This window comes from Dendrobates tinctorius, unplaced genomic scaffold, assembly GCF_039654945.1.
Source record: "Dendrobates tinctorius isolate UK_male_01 unplaced genomic scaffold, ASM3965494v1 ptg000129l, whole genome shotgun sequence".
Lineage (NCBI taxonomy): Eukaryota > Metazoa > Chordata > Amphibia > Anura > Dendrobatidae > Dendrobates > Dendrobates tinctorius.
In genome coordinates this window covers 21,164,403-21,184,429 of record NW_027361797.1, presented here as the reverse complement: position 1 = coordinate 21,184,429, position 20,027 = coordinate 21,164,403, and the positions used below count along the sequence as shown (strand labels likewise).

At 48.2% G+C, this 20,027-nt stretch overlaps 1 protein-coding gene across 2 annotated transcripts in view; it reads right to left on the bottom strand.

Moving 5' to 3' along the window:
* CIITA (class II major histocompatibility complex transactivator) overlaps positions 1–20,027 on the bottom strand; it is a 150,474-nt gene that overhangs the window by 70,072 nt on the left and 60,375 nt on the right. Inside the window, exon 1 of one of the 2 annotated variants that reach the window (XM_073542847.1) lies at positions 8,374–8,487. The exons of the other annotated variant lie outside the window; for it this stretch is intronic. Within the exon in view, the coding sequence (XP_073398948.1) occupies positions 8,374–8,473 (100 nt within the window). The 5' untranslated portion in view covers positions 8,474–8,487. Of the gene's footprint in view, positions 1–8,373; positions 8,488–20,027 lie in introns of those variants that run through there. 2 annotated transcript variants of the gene reach the window in all.

Below are 20,027 nucleotides of genomic sequence, written 5' to 3'. Positions count from 1 at the left end.
ATCTTTAAGTTAATTCTTTCTTCCAGGCTCTGAGGCGTGTGCGGTGCCTTGAAGAAAACTCTGCCTTCGGTCTTCATTAGCTTACCTGATGGGAGGTGACAGGTAAGCTGATGAAGACTGGAAGCAGAGTTTTGCACCTTTAGGCTGTGTGCCCACATTGCGTTTTTTTAAGTGTTTCCACAGCGGCCTGGCCGCCGCGGAAACGATTAAAAAACGCTAGTTAAAACGCATCCCATGCAATCCTATGGCATTCCGCAGTTGCTGTGCTAATGCTGCGGATTTTTCCGCTGCGGAATCGCATTGCGGAAAAATCCACAGTATGTCTATTAATTTTGTGTAATCGCGGCGATTCCGCCACCATAGGATTGCATTGAAACACTCATTTTACGCATGTGACTATGCCCACCATGCGTAAAGTGAGTGCTTCATGTGTGGATAGTACCCAGGGTGTGGAGGAGACTCTCCTCCATGCCCTGGGTACCATATTCCAGTTAAAAATAGGGATATACTTACCCTCTGTCGGCCCCCAGAGTCCTCCCGGCCCTCAGCGGTGCTTTCCAGGCGTGCTTTGCGACAAAATGACCTTTGTGAAGTCGCAGTCATTCTCGCAAAGCACGCCTGGGAACGGAACGGAGTGGGAGCGCCACTGAGGAGATCGGGGGCCGCCAGGAGGTAAGTACATCCATATTTTTTATTTTTTTAATTATTTTTAAACATTCTATTTTTTACTATTGATGCTGTATAGACAGCATCAATAGTAAAAAGTTGGTCACACTTGTCAAGCACTATGCTTGACAAGTGTGACCAACCTGTCAATCACTTGAATTCCGCAAGCTAAAAACGCTTGCATAATGCTTGTATTTTGCGGGAAAACGTATGCGAATTCCGCACGTGTAGTTGTGGAAATGCTGCGGACAGTTCAGCAGCATTTCTGCAATGTGAGCACATAGCCTTAAGGGCTCTTTCACACATCATAGAAACACTTACACACATAGACCCACTGAAGTGGGTCTGTGCACATGTCAGTGTGTTTCCATGGATCACGTATCCGTGGGAAAAACTTACTGACGTGTCCGTTTTTTAACAACAGCATTGACAACAAAACGTCCCGCACACGTGTACACTAATGACACAAGGATGATATCTGTGTGTCATCAGTGTGACACGTACCGGCGCCTGGGAAGCATCAGTACTCGCTGCGCTGTTCCCCGGCACCGGGTGCTGAAGACTGCTCTCATCATTCTCCCCTGCTCGCACTGCGATCAGCGCTAGCAGGGGAGAATGTTGAGAGTTGTACTCAGCTGATAAAAGCAAGAGCAGGCGGTGGATGATGGGAGTATTTATCAGCGGCTGCCTGCGCTATAAATACATTTGTAAAATTACGTGGTGTTCCCCTATGTTTTTGCTAACCATCCAGGCAAAACTGATAGCTCCGAGCTGCATCGATCAGCTGTCAGCTTTAGCAAGGCTAGTTATCAAGAATAGAGGGGTCCCCACAAAGTATTTTTAATTATTAAATAATAATAAATACATTTAAAAAAGTGTGGGGTCCCCCCATTTTTTTGACAACCAGCCAAACTAAAGCAGACAGCATCTCAGGCTGCTAAGATTAATAACCCTTTAATGGGCCCTGTGTGATATAATCAATAAGGAAGAACCCTATATTCATTACCCAGAATGGCATCGCTCCTCCACAGTCCGTACTGCGTCCCCCACTGGTCTTCTAATATTAACATTTGTTTGAGAGTGTCACGTGACCACTGCAGCTAATCAGCGGCTGCAGCCTACAGATTCATTTGAACATGTCTGCAAAGCAGGAGACAACACCTATAAGGCTATGTTCATACGTTGCGTTTTTTGCAGCGTGTAAAATCAGTGCAAAACGCAGCAAAAAATGCAGGTATCAGTTTATATAGGTATACCTGCTTTTTTTTATTTGTAGCAGCTTCGATCAGGTTTTTTTCTGCTGAAAAAAAAAAACTGCAGCAAAAACGCAACATGTGAACATAGCCTAAAAATTCTTATGCTTACCAGTAAGGACGATGGGAATTATTTTAAATTTTGTCCTCTACATACAGTATAGGAGGGTATCTTTTTCTATGTAAAATGTAACAGAAAACATTGCCAACTTTTATAAATAAATTATTGATACTAAAATAATATTTTCAAATGTTTCTTTCCATATTCATAAATATATAACAAAAAGGAACTCCGCACACAAAGGCGCAGAGATCACACCCTGCATATTAGACGCCTGTCACCGGTGAATTGCTATCTAGCTGAATCTGAAGTCAAGCCATTTCTGGGAAATCAGGTTGCAGCATCCAGGGCCATGGAAACTCCCTGATCTGCTACCTGGAAGAATGCCCAGAATGAGCTAATAAGACAAAAGATGCAATGGAAGTTTCACTTTCACTTCAAACAAGGCTGGAGTAGAGCCAGAAAAAGAGCTTCACCCAAGCTGTCAGCTCCATGCAGCCACCGAAGGGAAAAATCTCCCCAATATGTGCGCCAATTAGTGCATAGTGCCATACTGCAGCATTGTAGCAGCCATGTGTGCACTGCCCCTGTGCCAAGCAAAAGCATATTGGCAGCCCAAATTTACGGACATACAGTCAGGGTTGGAATTGCCATCAGTCACCAGGAGATTGGCATCTAGGGCATCACACCCAATGCCCCATCCCACATTGCCCAGTACCCACACTCCACTTTCAGGACAGAGTTATAGGTACATTATTTTATTCTGGGTCTCATTTGGAATAGTTAGTAAATTTTTTGGAACACAAAAAAAAAAAACACTAGTTGGTGCTTCTTATGTTTTGGATCAGATTTTTATCAGCCTTTGATCCATTTGTCATTTTTTTTTTTTTTTTAAAGTGTTCCATCAATGATTTTCTCGTATGGAGGAAAAAAAAAATTTGCAAAGCTTCTCCTATACATTACAATATTAATCACAGGATTTTTCATGGACCCCATAGGCCCCAACACTTCAAAATGTCACAAAATTGCGACTTTTGACGTTTTCATACCAGTTTCACGGCAGATAATCCAAAATGTGCGCAGCTGGGGAGGAGACATGGCAGGATGGAGCGAGTCTATGCCCGCCCGTCAAATTCATTATAAGCGGTGGGATTTTTGGCGAGGTGGCGCCACTGATAAGATGTGCCACATTCATTCGGTGGCATGCGACAATTGATTTGGCGCATCTCATCCCTGCACGACCCTCAATATAAACTGGTGTACCAAACAGCAGTCTTACTGAATCTCGGCCACAAACTTGTACGGGTGATATTGATCCTGTGATTTGGGTGCAAAAATACATTAGATCCCAAAAAGAACATCTAAGCGACATCTGATTCTTAAGGATAGATTTCTATTCTAAAAGTAGGAAAACTGTATGTGATCATGTACTTGTTTTAATGTAGTTGTACGAAAACAGATCACACACAGATAGGACATGGATGTAAAAAATGGACAGGGATGAAAATATGGTGAAAATTAGGAAAAATTGTGCACATTTTCTGGATAAAACTTGGATAATTTTTCACAAGCTCGTTTGAAGGCACCCTACAATAGCAGACACAAAAAAACACAGACATGTGGACAGCCCCATGGACTATAATAGGGACGTGTTCTTTCCGAGAAAATCATGGATTGAACACGTACGTTATTCATGGATGTCTGGCTGAGGCCTCAATGCATTGTGTGAATGTGTATGTGCCAGGATGTAATCTGTACGCATGTACGATGTATATGTGTGTAGGTGAGCATGTCTATATTCAGTTAGTGTGCCTGTAGGTGAATGTGTGCCTGTTTAAGGGGTGTGCACACGTTGCGGATTCTGCTGTGGAATTTTCTGCAGATTTTCTGTGGATTTGCCTGCGGTTTTCCTCTGCGGTTTGACACCCGTCATGGAGCAGGTGCCAAACCGCTATGGAATCCGCACAAAGAAGTGACATGCTGCGGATTTAAAACCGCAGCAAATCAGCGCGGAAAATTCCGCACCGTGTGTAATGCGTTTTTCATTTTCCATTGCTTTTAATGGTACTGTACACCGCAGCACCAAATCCGCTGTGGATCCGCAGCAGAATCTGCAGCGTGTGCACACACCTGTGCTTGTACGCAGGGCCGTGGAGTCGGAGTCGGTGTTTTGGAGGAGTCGGAATAAAATGGACCAACTCTGACTCCTAAAATATATAATATATTGGGTACAGCAGTACAATGCAGGATGTGCTGAATATTTTTTCATAAAAATTTGGGAAAGTGATGAAATGTCCTATAAATATCTGTTCTGTTCCTGATCTCAGCCTTTAGTGGAAATGAATCTGTGCTGCACTTTATGTACATGCTCAGTAGTGACCGATGCTGGGGAGTCGTAGATAAGATGAATCTGTGCTGCACTTTATGCACATGCTCAGTAGTGACCGATGCTGGGGAGTCGTAGATAAGATGAATCTGTGCTGCACTTTATGCACATGCTCAGTAGTGACCGATGCTGGGGAGTCATAGATGAGATGAATCTGTGCTGCACTTTATGTACATGCTCAGTAGTGACCGGTGCTGTGGAGTCGTAGTGGAGATGAATCTGTGCTGCACTTTATGTACATGCTCAGTAGTGACCAGTGCTGTGGAGTCGTAGTGGAGATGAATCTGTGCTGCACTTTATGTCCATGCTCAGTAGTGACCGGTGCTGGGGAGTCGTAGATGAGATGAATCTGCTGCACTTTATGTACATGCTCAGTAGTGACTGGTGCTGGGGAGTCGTAGTGGAGATGAATCTGTGCTGCACTTTATGTACATGCTCAGTAGTGACCGATGCTGGGGAGTCGTAGATGAGATGAATCTGTGCTGCACTTTATGTACATGCTCAGTAGTGACCGGTGCTGTGGAGTCGTAGTGGAGATGAATCTGTGCTGCACTTTATGTACATGCTCAGTAGTGACCAGTGCTGTGGAGTCGTAGTGGAGATGAATCTGTGCTGCACTTTATGTCCATGCTCAGTAGTGACCGGTGCTGGGGAGTCGTAGATGAGATGAATCTGCTGCACTTTATGTACATGCTCAGTAGTGACTGGTGCTGGGGAGTCGTAGTGGAGATGAATCTGTGCTGCACTTTATGTACATGCTCAGTAGTGACCGGTGCTGAGGAGTCGTAGATTAGATGAATCTGTGCTGCACTTTATGTACATGCTCAGTAGTGACCGGTGCTGTGGAGTTGTAGATGAGATGAATCTGTGCTGCACTTTATGCACATGCTCAGTAGTGACCAGTGCTGGGGAGTCGTAGTGGAGATGAATCTGTGCTGCACTTTATGTACATGCTCAGTAGTGACTGGTGCTGGGGAGTCGTAGTGGAGATTAATCTGTGCTGCACTTTATGTACATGCTCAGTAGTGAGGCAGTGCTGTGGAGTTGTAGATGAGATGAATCTGTGCTGCACTTTATGCACATGCTCAGTAGTGACCAGTGCTGGGGAGTCGTAGTGGAGATGAATCTGTGCTGCACTTTATGTACATGCTCAGTAGTGACTGGTGCTGGGGAGTCGTAGATTAGATGAATCTGTGCTGCACTTTATGTACATGCTCAGTAGTGACTGGTGCTGGGGAGTCGTAGTGGAGATTAATCTGTGCTGCACTTTATGTACATGCTCAGTAGTGAGGCAGTGCTGTGGAGTTGTAGATGAGATGAATCTGTGCTGCACTTTATGCACATGCTCAGTAGTGACCAGTGCTAGGGAGTCGTAGTGGAGATGAATCTGTGCTGCACTTTATGTACATGCTCAGTAGTGACTGGTGCTGGGGAGTCGTAGATTAGATGAATCTGTGCTGCACTTTATGTACATGCTCAGTAGTGACTGGTGCTGGGGAGTCGTAGTGGAGATGAATCTGTGCTGCACTTTATGCACATGCTCAGTAGTGACCGGTGCTGTGGGGTCAGAGTCATGGAGATGAATCTGTGCTGCACTTTATGTACATGCTCAGTAGTGACCGGGGATGGGGAGTCGTAGTGGAGATGAATCTGTGCTGCACTTTATATACATGCTCAGTAGTGACCGATGCTGTGGGGTCAGAGTCATGGAGACGAATCTGTGCTGCACTTTATGTACATGCTCAGTAGTGACCGATGCTGTGGGGTCGGACTCATGGAGATGAATCTGTGCTGCATCTTATGTACATGCTCAGTAGTGACCGGGGCCTGGGGAGTCGTAGTGGAGATGAATCTGTGCTGCACTTTATGTACATGCTCAGTAGTGACCAGTGCTGGGGAGTCGTAGTGGAGATGAATCTGTGCTGCACTTTATATACATGCTCAGTAGTGATCATGGCTGTGGGGTCGGAGTCATGGAGATGAATCAGTGCTGCACTTTATGTACATGCTCAGTAGTGATCGGGGCTGTGGGGTCGGAGTCATGGAGATGAATCTGTGCTGCACTTTATGTACATGCTCAGCAGTGACCGATGCTGTGGAGTCGGAGTCGCAAGTCAGGGGAAATTGAGGAGTCACAGGTTTGGCTTACAGACTTCACAGGCCTGTTTGCATTTACGTGTGCTTGCAGACGGTGGGGTTGACGTTTTATTGCCTTTCTGAATAATTAAAATGCATCGATACAAAATTGTTGAGAAAAGTGGCAACCGAAAACGAGCAGAAAGGGGATTCAGCTCAACGGCTGAAAAAGGAGCTTCAACATGTAGTCTGGATAATAGAATATCAAAACATCATGAGTAAGGGGTGCAAAAGGCACCCGAAAGGCATTAATATTTTGATATTCTATTCTATGGACGTGAAGATGTTTTAACAATGATTTAAAGGGAATCTGTCACCAAATTTTTGTTCTATGAGCTGCGGCCACCGACACCAGGGGCTTACAGCATTCTGTAATGCTGCAGATAAGCCCCCGATGTAACCTGAAAAATAAGAAAAACACGTTAGTTTATACTCACCCGGGGATCCGGTCCGGTCCGGCGCCTCCCAGCTTCTAGTGATGACGTCCTCCTCCTTAGTTCTGCCGCAACTCCTGCGCAGGCGTACTTTATCTGCCCTGTTGAGAGCAGAGCAGAGTACTGCAGTGCGCAGGCGCCAGACCTCTCTGACCTTTCATGGCGCCTGCGCACTGCAGTACTTTACTCTGCCCTCAATAGGGCAGATAAAGTATGCCTGCGCAGGAGCCGCGGCAGAAGTAAGGAGGAGGACGGAATCGTATGAAGATGGGAGGCGCCGGGCTGGACCACGACACCCATCAGACCGGACCGGACCCCCAGGTGAGTATAATCAAACTCTTTTTTCTTCTCTTTCAGGTTACATCGGAGCTTATCTACAGCATTACAGAATGCTGTAGATAAACCCCTGATGGCAGGGGCCGCAGCTTATAGGCCAAAAATAGGGTGACAGATTCCCTTTAATAAAACTGACTTTTTTTTATCCATTAAGCTGGATCCCCTTTCTACTCATTTTGTTTGCTATCGTTCTCGGCAGTGACGTTTGCGCCGTGCTCTGAAGGGATCCAGCAGATAGGGTGAGGTTGCCTTTTTCTCCCTTATCCGACCTCAATGCCTAGAGCAGCATGAGATACATATATATATAATCTTTACGTACGGGGGACTCTGCATCCTAAAGCTTTTAGGAGAGCCCCCCTCAGAATCTGTCACTAGATGAACAGGTCACAAGGATTTTTAGCTCTGTATGCCTCCATGGGACATTGTGGGCCTATGGCGATACCGTATACGTGCGGCACTCCAGCTCTGCACACCTGGACGGTGATACGGTCACACGGGTGAACTCTGACACTCGGGCAGAAGGCGGCAGTCGTTACATAGAGCTACATTTACAGTATTACGGAGATTAGTACACAAATTGGGCCATTACATCTGTCTACACAAAAATAGGTGTATAAACAATGCCCGCCGCCCCCTCAGCCAGCTACGCCAGCGCGCTGGGAGTTTAACCCTTCGTGGGCTTAAAGTAGAACGTCCCGGAAGAGAAACAATGGCAGAAAACAATTTCTTGGTCACACTTTACCCATCGGGACATATGTACAGGGTGACAGGCAGGCAGACTATCCCAATAGTTGTTGGCAGCAATCTCCTGCGATCTCGTCCTACAGACATGAGTCAGTCACACACATCAGGTGCAGAAGAGGCGCAATAAGTGACTTTAGGATAAAACAAATGCATTAAATAAGATCAAACCAAGGTGCAGCAATAAGGACACGACTGATGCAGAAACTTCTGTGAGTCTTCCACTGGTGGCAGGCAGCTTGTGGCACACAAGGGGTGCAGACAGCTCAGCCCGGCAGATGCCCTGTGCACACACAGGGGATTATTGCGGCCAGTCCATCTGTATGGGGCACAGTGCAGCGGACGGAGTGCGGTACTCACCCTCCATGCCGCGCTCGCTGTGTACCGTCCCGGCTCTGCGCGCTCCTCTGCCTGCTACTCTGTGTGTAGCTGACACTACTGAGAACACAGCACTGCGCATGCGCCGCTCTCCGCTTCACCGTGTGTGACGGACGCGGCGATACTTTCACATACCGAGTTTATATTCACGTGTGCAGACGGGAGCTCACACTGCCCTGCACCGGTCTGCACGCTCCCCGTGGTCACTATGGATTATTAGGGTTTCCATTGTCATCTTCAGCAGCAATATGGATTTTAGTTTTCATGTTATAGCTAATACGTAGTGACTTTATAGAAAGTGACCTCATACCAGATAGTGACCTCACACTTGATAGGTAGTGACCTCACACCTGATAGTGACCTCACACCTCATAGATAGTGACCTCACACCTGATAACGACCTCACACCTCATCGGTAGTGACCACACACCTAATAGATAGTGACCTCACACCTGATTGCGACCTCACACCTCATATCTGATAGTGACCTGATACCTGATAGTGAACTCACACCTGATAGTGACCTCACACCTGATAGTGACCTGATACCTGATAGTGACCTCACACCTGATAACGACCTCACACCTCATCGGTAGTGACCACACACCTAATAGATAGTGACCTCACACCTGATTGCGACCTCACACCTCATACCTGATAGTGACCTGATACCTGATAGTGACCTCACACCTGATAGGTAGTGACCTCATACCTGATAGTGACCTCACACCTCATAGATAGTGACCTCATACCTGATAACGACCTCACACCTCATCTGTAGTGACCACACACCTCATAGATAGTGACCTCACACCTGATTGCGACCTCACACCTCATAGGTAGTGACCTCACACCTGATAGTGACCTCATACCTGATAGTGACCTCACACCTGATAGTGACCTCATACCTGATAGTGACCTCACACCTGATAGGTAGTGACCTCATACCTGATTGCGACCTCATACCTGATAGGTAGTGACTAGTTATGATAACTTATGAGTGAACATGCTAGCCACTACTCATTACTCACCCAAGTGTCACGGTACTCTGTGTACTCGGCGAGCACCGAGCATTTCCGGGATTACTCGGCTGGAACTCGGGTCTCCACCCAGCTTTTTTGGCGGTCTTTAGAGACCCAATCACGATGCAGGGATTGTCTGCCAGGCAATGGAATGCCGCAGCCATCTTTGTTGTGGTCGTGCAGTGATTGGCTGGCCGCACAGCATCATCAGGGGTATAAGAGACTGGACGCCGCCCTGCTTGGCGCATTCAGCTCCAGATTTAGATAGTGTAGGGAGAGCTGCTGCCAAGATAGGGTCAGATTTGGGGATTTATAAGTCAGTGTGGGGTCTACCATCATAAAGTACTCAAATCCAGCTAAACCAACAGTCCTTCTAAGGACTAATTCCGGAGTATATAGGTTGCAGTGTTAGGTAGACAGGGGATTGTACGTCACTCTATATATATCAGTGCAAGGCCTGCAGGCACTGTATGTGCGTATATACACTGCTCAAAAAAATAAAGGGAACGCTCACATAACACATCCTAGATCTGAATGAAATAAATATTCTCATTGAATACTTTGTTCTGTACAAAGTTGAATGTGCTGACAACAAAATCACACAAAAATCATCAATGGAAATGAATTTTATTAACCAATGGAGGCCTGGATTTGCAGTCACACGCAAAATTAAAGTGGAGTATAATGTCCTTAAAACAAGTCAAAATGAGGCTCAGTATTGTGTGTGGCCTCCACGTGCCTGTATGACCTCCCTACTGCACAATGCCTGGGCATGCTCCTGATGAGGCGGTGGATGGTCTCCTGAGGGACCTCCTCCCAGACCTGGACTAAAGCATCCGCCAACTCCTGGACAGTCTGTGGTGCAACGTGACGGTGGATGGAGCGAGACATGATGTCCCAGATGTGCTCAATCAGATTCAGGTCTGGGGAATGGGCGGGCCAGTCCATAGCTTCAATGCCTTCATCTTGCAGGAACTGCTGTCACACTCCAGCCACATGAGGTCTGGCATTGTCCTGCATTAGGAGGAACCCAGGGCCAACCGCATCAGCATATTGCCTCACAAGGGGTCTGAGGATCTCATCTCAGTACCTAATGGCAGTCAGGCTACCTCTGGCGAGCACATGGAGTGCTGTGCGGCCCTCCAAACAAATGACACCCCACACCATTACTGACCCACTGCCAAACCGGCCATGCTGAAGGATGTTGCAGGCAGCAGAGCACTCTCCACGGCGTCTCCTGACTCCGTCACGTCTGTCACATGTGCTCAGTGTGAACCTGCTTTTATCTGTGAAGAGCACAGGGTGCCAGTGGCGAATTTGCCAATCCTGGTGTTCTGTGGCAAATGACAAGCATCCTGTACGGTGTTGGGCTGTGAACACAACCCCAATCTGTGGACGTCGTGCTCTGAGACCATCCTGATGGAGTCGGTCTCTCACCGTTTGTGCAGACATGCACATTTGTGGCCTGCTGGAGGTCATTTTGCAGGGCTTTGGCAATGCTCCTCCTGTTCCTCCTTGCACAAAAGCTGAGGTAGCGGTCCTGCTGCTGGGCTGTTGCCCTCCTACGGCCCCCTCCACGTCTCCTGGTGTACTGGCCTGTCTCCTGGTAGAGCCTCCAGCCTCTGGACACTGCGCTGACAGACACAGCAAACCTTCTTGCCACAGCTCGCATTGATGTGCCATCCTGGATGAGTGGCACTACCTGAGCCAGTTGTGTGGGTTGTAGAGTCCGTCTCATGCTACTGAGAGTGTGAAAGCACAACCAACATTCAAAAGTGGCCAAAACATCAGCCAGAAAGCATTGGTACTGAGATGTGGTCTGTGGTCCCCACCTGCAGAACCACTCCTTTAATGAGGGTGTCTTGATAATTGCCAATAACTTCCATCTGTTGTCTATTCCATTTGCACAACAGCATGTCAAATTGATTGTCAGTCAGTGTTACTTCCTAAATGGACAGTTTGATTTCACAGAAGTTTGGTTTACTTGGAGTTATATTCTTTTAAGTGGTCCCTTTATTTTTTTGAGCAGTGTAGATATCATTGCATACGTCAAGAGGGTCCATTCCCTTCCTGTCTGCTGCTGCTGCTACCTATAGCATATGTTGACCATACATACCTAGCCCCAAGTCTAATTGGCTAGGAAAAATTTTTCTTCGCCAGGTTAATAGAGCTTATTATACTGCAAAGCAATCCAGAGCCATTTTTTTTCTCCATTTGCGTTTTGACACTGCACAGTACAGCCAGATCCTTTTCCTAGCACAGCGTGAAAATCCAGCAATTTTAACGGGGTCCCAAAAATCTCTTTTGAGTGCGCAGAGAAATCTTTCATTTTTATGTGGTATGGTAGAGTAGAATTTTTTTTGAGTGTCTTACACAATTTCTTGACACCATTTTGCTTAACCAAAAAAAAAAAAATACTTAAAGGCCACATATTTTACAGTGTGGTATATCTGTGATACGCCTCATCCATCCGTCTGCCAAAAATTTGGGCATTTGGGCATTTTAGGCCTAAATTCTATTTTTTTTGCTGTCTGTCACTGTAGTTATATACAGCACTATTTAGCAAAAAAATACAGGCCACATATTTGTCAGTGTGGTATCTCCGTGCCAACTCATATATCTGCGCATGCTCCAAGTTTGCCCATTTTCGGTCGGTATTCCATTTTTTTCCTGTGTGTCACTGTAATTATATACAGCACTATTTAGCGTAAAAAAGCAAAAGATACAGGCCACATATTTGTCAGTGTGGTATCTCCGTGTCAGCTCATATATCTGCGTGCTCCAAGTTTGGCCATTTTCGGCAGTTAATCCAGCGTTTTCCTGTGTGTCACTGTAGTTATATACTGTACTATCTCTATATATAAAAATTAATGTGTGTGTGTATCACCAACAAATCATGAAGCGTCTTTCATTTCACCAGAGCTGTTCAAAAGAAGCTGAGCTGTGATTGGTGGCTATGCGCAACAGTTTTCCTTGCAAACAATCACTAAGCATCTCTCATTTCACCAGAGCTGGTTAAAAGAAGCTGAGCTGTGATTGGTTGCTATGACCAATAGTTTTCCCACTTGACAACACCTCAGCAGACACTGACATGGTGGGAGAAATCTAGCATCCCTGGGAACATAAGCTCCCAGCCATTGTCTGCCCCCCTGAAGGGTGCAGAGAGCACATGACAGAAATTAATCCCCCCCCTCCCATGCCTATATACACATCACACATCCTCCATCCTGTAGGCACATCTTCCCTCTTAAAGGGATCATTGGTATGCAAGTCAGAGCAAATCCATCCAGCGCTTTGGTTTTGACCCCAGGCCTCTCTTAAAGGGATCCCCGGTATGGAAGTTAGGACAGTTCCACTCAGCTCTGTGGCTCTGACCCCAGGGTCTCTTAAAGGGATCATTGGTATTTAATTTAGGGCAAATCCACTCTGCGCTTTGGTACTGACCCCAGGCCCTTCTTAAAGGGATCTCCAGTATGGAAGTCAGGGCAAATCCATCCAGCGCTTTAATTCTGACCCCTTGCCTCTCTTAAAGGGATCCCCAGTATGGAAGTCAACGCAATTGCCTTCAAATGCTCTGGTACTGACTCCAGGCTCTCTTAAAGGGATCTCCTGTATGGAAGTTAGGGCAAATCCCTCGGCACTCTGATTCTGACCCCAGGGTTCTATTAAAGGGATCATTGGTATGCAAGTCACGGAAAATCCACTCAGTGCTCTGGTTCTGTTCCCAGGCTCTCTTAAAGGGATCCCTGGTATGGAAGATAAGGCAAATCCACTCAGCGCTCTGGTTCAGACCCAAGTCCCTTCTTAAAGGGATCCTCGGTACGGAAGTGAGGGAAAATCCACTCTGTGCTTTGGTACTGACCCCAGGCTTCTCTTAACGGGATCTCCGGTATGGAAGTTAGGGTAAATCCCTCAGCGCTCTGCTTCTCACCCCAGGCTTCTATTAAAGAGATCATTGGTATGGAAGTCAGGGCAAATTCACTCAGCGCTCTGGTTCTGACACCAAGCCTCTCTTAAAGGGATCCCCGGTATGGAAGTTAAGACCATTCCACTCAGCGCTCTGGTTCTGACTCCAGGATGACGGGATGATGTGGGATATTAGTGGTAGTTGTCCGGTGGCTCTGGCTGATGGGATGATGTGGGATATTAGGAGTAGTAGTCCAGTGGCTCTGGCTGACGGGATGATGTGGGATATTAGTGGTAGTTATCCGGTGGCTCTGGCTGATGGTATGATGTGGGATATTAGGGGTAGTAGTACAGTGGCTCTGGCTGAAGGGATGATGTGGGATATTATGGGTAGTAGTCCGGTAGCTCTGGCTGACGGGATGATGTGGGATATTATAGTGATGTGACTATGCGGAATGGGCGGGGCTCCACACTCAGCTTTATATATATAGATATAATCATTATAATTTGCTATAACTAACCGTAGTTAGTTTCTATGCCTGGGCAGCGCCGGGCTCTTCAGCTAGTTTAGCATAAAAATGCCAAAAATACAGGCCACATATTTGGCAGTGTGGTATCTCCATAACAGGCCTCATTTATCTGTGCAAAAAATTTGGCTATTTTAGGCCTACATATTCTAGTGTTTTTGCAGTCTGTTACCGTACTTATCAGTAGCGTAGCTACTGGGGGGGCAGAGGGGGCCGTCACCATGGGCCCTGTCACATGAAGGGGCCCACCGGGAGCCGGAGGCACTGCTGTGATGAGGCAGAACACTGTACAGTAGGGAAGCAGCAAAATGCCTGCTCCCCAGCCTGACGGAGACTCTGCACGCTGGCAGCACAGTAGCCAGTAACAGAGTCTCCCTCCTGCAGTGTGAAGTGCAGGCTTCACTGACCTGAGGCTTCACTGTCTGCTCTCCCTGTCAGGTTGCAGTTTTGTGCATGGAACGCTTAGATTTTCTTGGGCAAGCTGGGTCTTAGTGCCGACCCTGCATTTCACTGAGACATTTCCTGGTCCTGCCTCACTGCCAGTGCCCGCAAACTTCATCTGTGAGTGGGGATGAAATTAAATAGATTGATTAAATGAAGGCATGTTATGGTCACTGGGGGGTGAATGTGAGAAGATGGGGGTATTGTGAGGGCTGAGGTGGGTGAGGGGTGACAGGACACTGGGAGGTGAATGTGAGAGTTTGAGGATATTGTGAGGGCTGTGGTGGGTGAGGGGCTACAGGACACTGGGGGGTGAATGTGAGAGGATGGGGTATTGTGAGGGCTGAGGTGGGTGTGGGGCGGCAGGACACTGGGGGGTGAATGTGGGAGAATGGGTGTATTGTGAGGGCTGAGGTGGGTGAGGGGCAACAGGGCACTGGGGGGCTGATTATTATACTGTTTTGTTATGATATTATATTCACTCTATTACATGTAATAGTTGCTATCTGGGTGGCTGAAGATGGGGAGGTGGGGGGCTTTTGATAGTTACCTTAGCTCGGTCTTTTACGAGTATTAGTATAACAAGCCCCCATATAGTAACCATGAGCTGCATCACATTTAAAGGGAATCTGTCCCCCCTGGGATGTATATGACATTAATATGGGCATACAGGTAATAAAAATGTTACACTAGTCCTACCTGTATGCCTCATATTAACGGTCTTGTTAAGAAATGTTACATTCTGTCTTTATGCTGATGATTTCTTCCAGGCTCCGGCGCGTGCGGTGCAGAAATCCCTGCCTCCTGTCTTCATTGTAATACCTACTCCCTCCCATCAGTGCCAGTTATGTTGACGGAATCCTGCACTTGCGCCCTGCACTCCCTCAGAAATATACACCTCATTCTCCCTTCTATGAGCACTGCATTCCGGGCTCTTCTGCGCTGCCGACTTCGGCTCCAGTGACCTCCGGTGTGCGCACCGATAAGGTGCTCTCCCCACTTCCTCCCTGCATAGTCATCACCATGTACACATGGCTCCTAGCAATGACTATGCAGGGAGGAAGTGGGGAGAGAATCATATTGGCGCACACACCGGAGATCACGGTGGCTCGCCTGCGCAGAAGTTTCCTTGAATGTAGTGCCCACAGAAGGGAGAGGATGAAGGATGTATTCCTGAGGGAGTGCAGGGTGCAGGCACAGGATTCCGTGGCCGTAACTAATGCTGATGGGAGCAGGGTAGTATTACAATGAAGACAGAAGGCAGAGATTTCTCACAAGCACCGCACTCCCCAGAGCCTGGAAGAAATCACTGATATAAAGACATAAAGTAACTATAACTATGAGTCTATGAGTGTTAGCAGTGGCGGAAGGCACTAAAAAAAAAAAAAAAAAAAATTAAAGTGCCTTCGCCAGTGCGGTGGATGGTAAAACCCCTGCTGAGAGAGGCATAGCACAAATATGCACAGGGTTCTAACACACCCAGAAGCAATAAGGCAAGCTCTGTTAAGGGACACAGAGCTGCAGGGAAAATAATAGCAAAATAGTATCGCTGAGCCTGTTAACAGCACAGGATCTCAGCGGCACACGTGCGGTAGCCGGAGTAGTTAAATAAGATCACTACAACCGAGCGGACTTACCGTGTACACGTGTGCTCGGCGTCGCAACTGCGCACGCCTGGACAAGCTGCAACCGCAAATATTGCAAGCGTGATGCAGGACGCTAAGCTGCTGGAAAGATGGAGCTTGTGCGCGCTGGCGCTAGCGCAGGTACTGACTGAAAACCACTCACACACACAGACGTATTATCAGAGGGAAGGGGTTTCTTAATGAGTCAGTCACCAATCCAAGCATCCGTCACCATACAGACAGCAGCAGTATGAAAATACTAGCGCATGGCATAACGGCCATGCGCACTTTTTATAGCGTACGGGACCTGCCGGAAATCTCCAGAGCCCTGAGCTAAACCAATGGAATCAGGAGCAGGACCTGAGCACCTGACTCCTGAACTCCAATGGGAGCTCGTCCTGTGGGCATGCTCAGAAGCTGGAAAAAAGGACTCAGCCTCTGGAGACAAATGTGAGAATCTGGATTCCCGCATAGGCATCATAGAACCCAGATTCCTAACATTACCCACCCTCCTAGGGCCCCCTCCTCCATGAACCTTCTAATCCACCAGCCTGTGCCCGACAGCAGCACAGGTCTCAGACTCGTCAAATGGCGAGCCTGATGTCCGGTAGGTGAAACCGAAAACCGGGACACACGGACGGTATTGTGGCGCCCCTGAGGCTCAATCGCCACAGAGGTACTGCACCTTCCCCTAAGGTGTGGTGCCCCACCAACTAGGTAAGTTGGGAACTCCTTTCCACACTCCAACACCTGCATCCCACACACAGGATAGTTCAGTAGGTCCGCCTAGCAGCTTCAGGCTGGGGGTAGCAGAACACCCTTCGTGGAACCCTGCTTCGTAACATGAGATGTGCTGGGAGGTGGGTGGAGTTAGTATAAAAGAGGGGGAAAGTAGAGAATTGTAGGTCAGTCTGACAGAAGGTCAGTCTGGGGTGAGTCCCAGAGAAGTTCAGTTCTGAAATTAGTTTGAGTTCAGTTTGAGTTTAGTTTAGAAAGAGTGCTGCAGCTGCATCAGTGATCTGAGCCAGCTGGCACGGGAAAGAGAAGAGAAGGAGAAAGATGTAGACCTGCAACCTAAGCTTCCATAAAAGAGAGAAGGAACAGCGCGGAATGAAGGAGTAAGAGAACAGAGAGGAGTTGTGGGTTGGAAGAGGAACCCTGCCTATAGGTTCTCAGCGCAAGGCCGGGGCCCGGTCCCCCAGGCTGTATGGACACTTATGGTTCTGCAGCAGACACCGGTGGAGAAGTTGGCTGTAAATGCACTACTCCCATCAAAGACTTGGGACACAACAGCAACTGGATAGAGAGCCAGGACTTCTGAGAAGGGAGTCCCCGATAGAGGCTACAGCTGTCTGTCATACAAGTAAGGTTCTAGGAACATCTGACAGGAGGAATTCCAGAGAACTACGGTACTGGAGTACTTCACACTAAAAGGCGCAGTAGAGGAGTCGTTCAGGAAGGGCACATGTTGGCGGAGTGTTGGAGAGGAGAACCCTGACTTGCCCAGGAGGTTGATTGAGTCTCTACCCCGGAGGACACGGCATGGAGGCAGGCACCAGTGGGTACCACGAACTGTGAGTAAAGCTTTGAAACTGCAAGCCCTGGTGTCCTCCAGTCATTTGCCGTTAACACCTTCAGCACCGCTACATCTGGGTACCAGCATCTATACCATTCTGCGCCTCTCCTCATCCATTGCACCTACACTGCCCTTGGACTACAGCTCCACCTGTGGGGAGCTATACCATCTTTGCTGCACTACACCATCAGTCCCAGCGGATCTGCATGTAGCGTTGGCTTACCATCTCCCTTGCCAAACACCACGGGTGGCATCACGAACTATTCAAATAAACTTTAACACCATTAACATCACTGCCATTGATATTGGGCGCCCAGGGCCACGGACCGGGTCACTGCTACTGTGACACATTCCCCACTGACACCGGCCCGGTACCGGGTACCCCGCTGTCCTGGGTGTGAGGGGCGACCCAGTATCATGGGAGGCCAGGTCGCCAGGTCTCAGGAGGGACACCCGGGAGACAATGGGAGTGGGAGTTTTAGGAGAAGGCCGCCGTGTATCGGCGGGCGTAGCCACACTCCGTTCGGGAAGACTATCCTGTGCACATAAGGTGCATGCCCGAATGAACTTTTTTACGTCCCGAGCCCTGTGCGGCCACCAATACGCTCCGGCCAGAGACTTCGTGGTCTGCATATAGCCACGATGGCCGTCCGCATTGGGCGCGTGTACCCACGTGAGGACTTTAGGCCGCTGGCAAGGAGGGACAAAAGTCTCGCCTACCGGCTCACAGTCAGAGCATTGCGGGGAACTGTCTTCCTGGGAAGCAGCAAATAGGTGGTGACAACCGCTTATGGACTCTTGAGCCGGACATGTCTGAGAAATGGCGCGAGACACCTCCATGGGTTCAGGAGGTAGAACCTCTCGCTCGGGCAGGTCCAGGTGCTCAAAAAATTTGGGAGCCGGAGTACCTCTCCGTTTGGAGTGAGCTCGCTCCAAACCACGCTCAGAAAAACGAAGGTCAATCCGTGAGGAGATAGATATTAACTCCTCTAGGGTGGTAGGAATCTCTCTCGTGGAGAGAGCGTCCTTGACGTGCTCCGCTAATCCCTTCCAAAATACAGGAATCAGAGCCTTGTCAGACCACTCCAACTCGGACGCCAGTGTCCGAAAACGGACGGCGTATTGGCTGACCGAGAGTGATCCTCGAGACAAGGTGAGCAGTTGGAGAGAGGTGTCGTGTGTAACCCGTGGACCGAGAAACACCTGCCTGATAGCAGTTAGCAGATTAGCTGCGGTCCGGATATCCGGGTCACCACGCTCCCATAGTGGCGTAGCCCATTCCAGCGCCTTGCCCGACAGTAGGGATATAATAAAGGCCACCTTGGCCCGCTCTGTAGGGAATTGCGCAGCCAACAGCTCCAGGTGAATCGAGCACTGGCTGATAAAACCTCTACATGAGGCGCCATCCCCAGAATATTTTTCGGGTAACGGGAGGCGGGTAACTGTCGGCGCAAGGGCGGACATGGACATACGCCCAACCGCGTCCGTGAGTGCTTGGACAGCAGCATCTGTGGCCTGCGAAGCTGCGAGAGCTCTCTCAAGGGTAGCCAAGCGAGTCTCGAGCTGTCGCATGCACTGCAACAGTTGCTGCTGATCTGCCATCTCCAGCCAGACCCTGGCGCTAGTATTATGTTAGGAGTGGCGGAAGGCACTAAAAAAAAAAAAATTAAAGTGCCTTCGCCAGTCGGGGTCCACCGTGCGGTGGATGGTAAAACTGCTGCTGAGAGAGGCAGAGCGCAAATATGCACAGGGTTCTAACACACCCAGAAGCAATACACTGTGTTCCAAATTATTATGCAAAAAGAGTTTCGGAGTGATAAGGTTAGAATTTTTTTGTTTGTCATTTAAACTCATTGATGGTGATGTGTGTCAGGGCTCTTTATATCACTGAAAGCAATTGCAGATACCTGTGCAAATTAGTTTGGCAGGTGTGTCCAAATAAAGGCAAGACTACTTAAGAAGGCTGTTCCACATTATTAAGCAGCCTACATTTTTTGCCAAAATGGGAAAGAAAAAGGATGTGTCGGCTGCTGCGAAGAAACAAATTGTGGAGTATTTAGGTCAAGGCATGACTACAATCAACATTGCCAAGACACTTCATCGTGATCATTGCACAATCAAGAAGTATGTAGCTGATTCCCAGCACACACGTGTGCGTGCTGATAAGGAAAAATTGAGGACTCTTTCCAACAGGCAGGTTAAAATAGCAGCTGCAAAAATGCCTTGTCATAGCAGCAGACAAGTTTTTGAAGCTGCTGGTGCCTCCAACGTCCCCCGAGCAACCAGATGCAGGGTCCTTCAGAGGTTTGCAGCTGTGCGTAAGCCATCCTGTCGACCACCTCTATCCACTGCACACAGGCAGAAACGGCTCCAGTGGGACAAACGATACATGAAGACTGACTTCCAAACTGTTTTGTTCACTGATGACACTGATGAGTGCCGTGCAACGCTCGATGGTCCAGATGGATGGAGTGGAGGATGGCTGGTTGATGGACACCCCATGAAAACACGGCTAAGGCGCCAACAAGGAGGAGGTGGA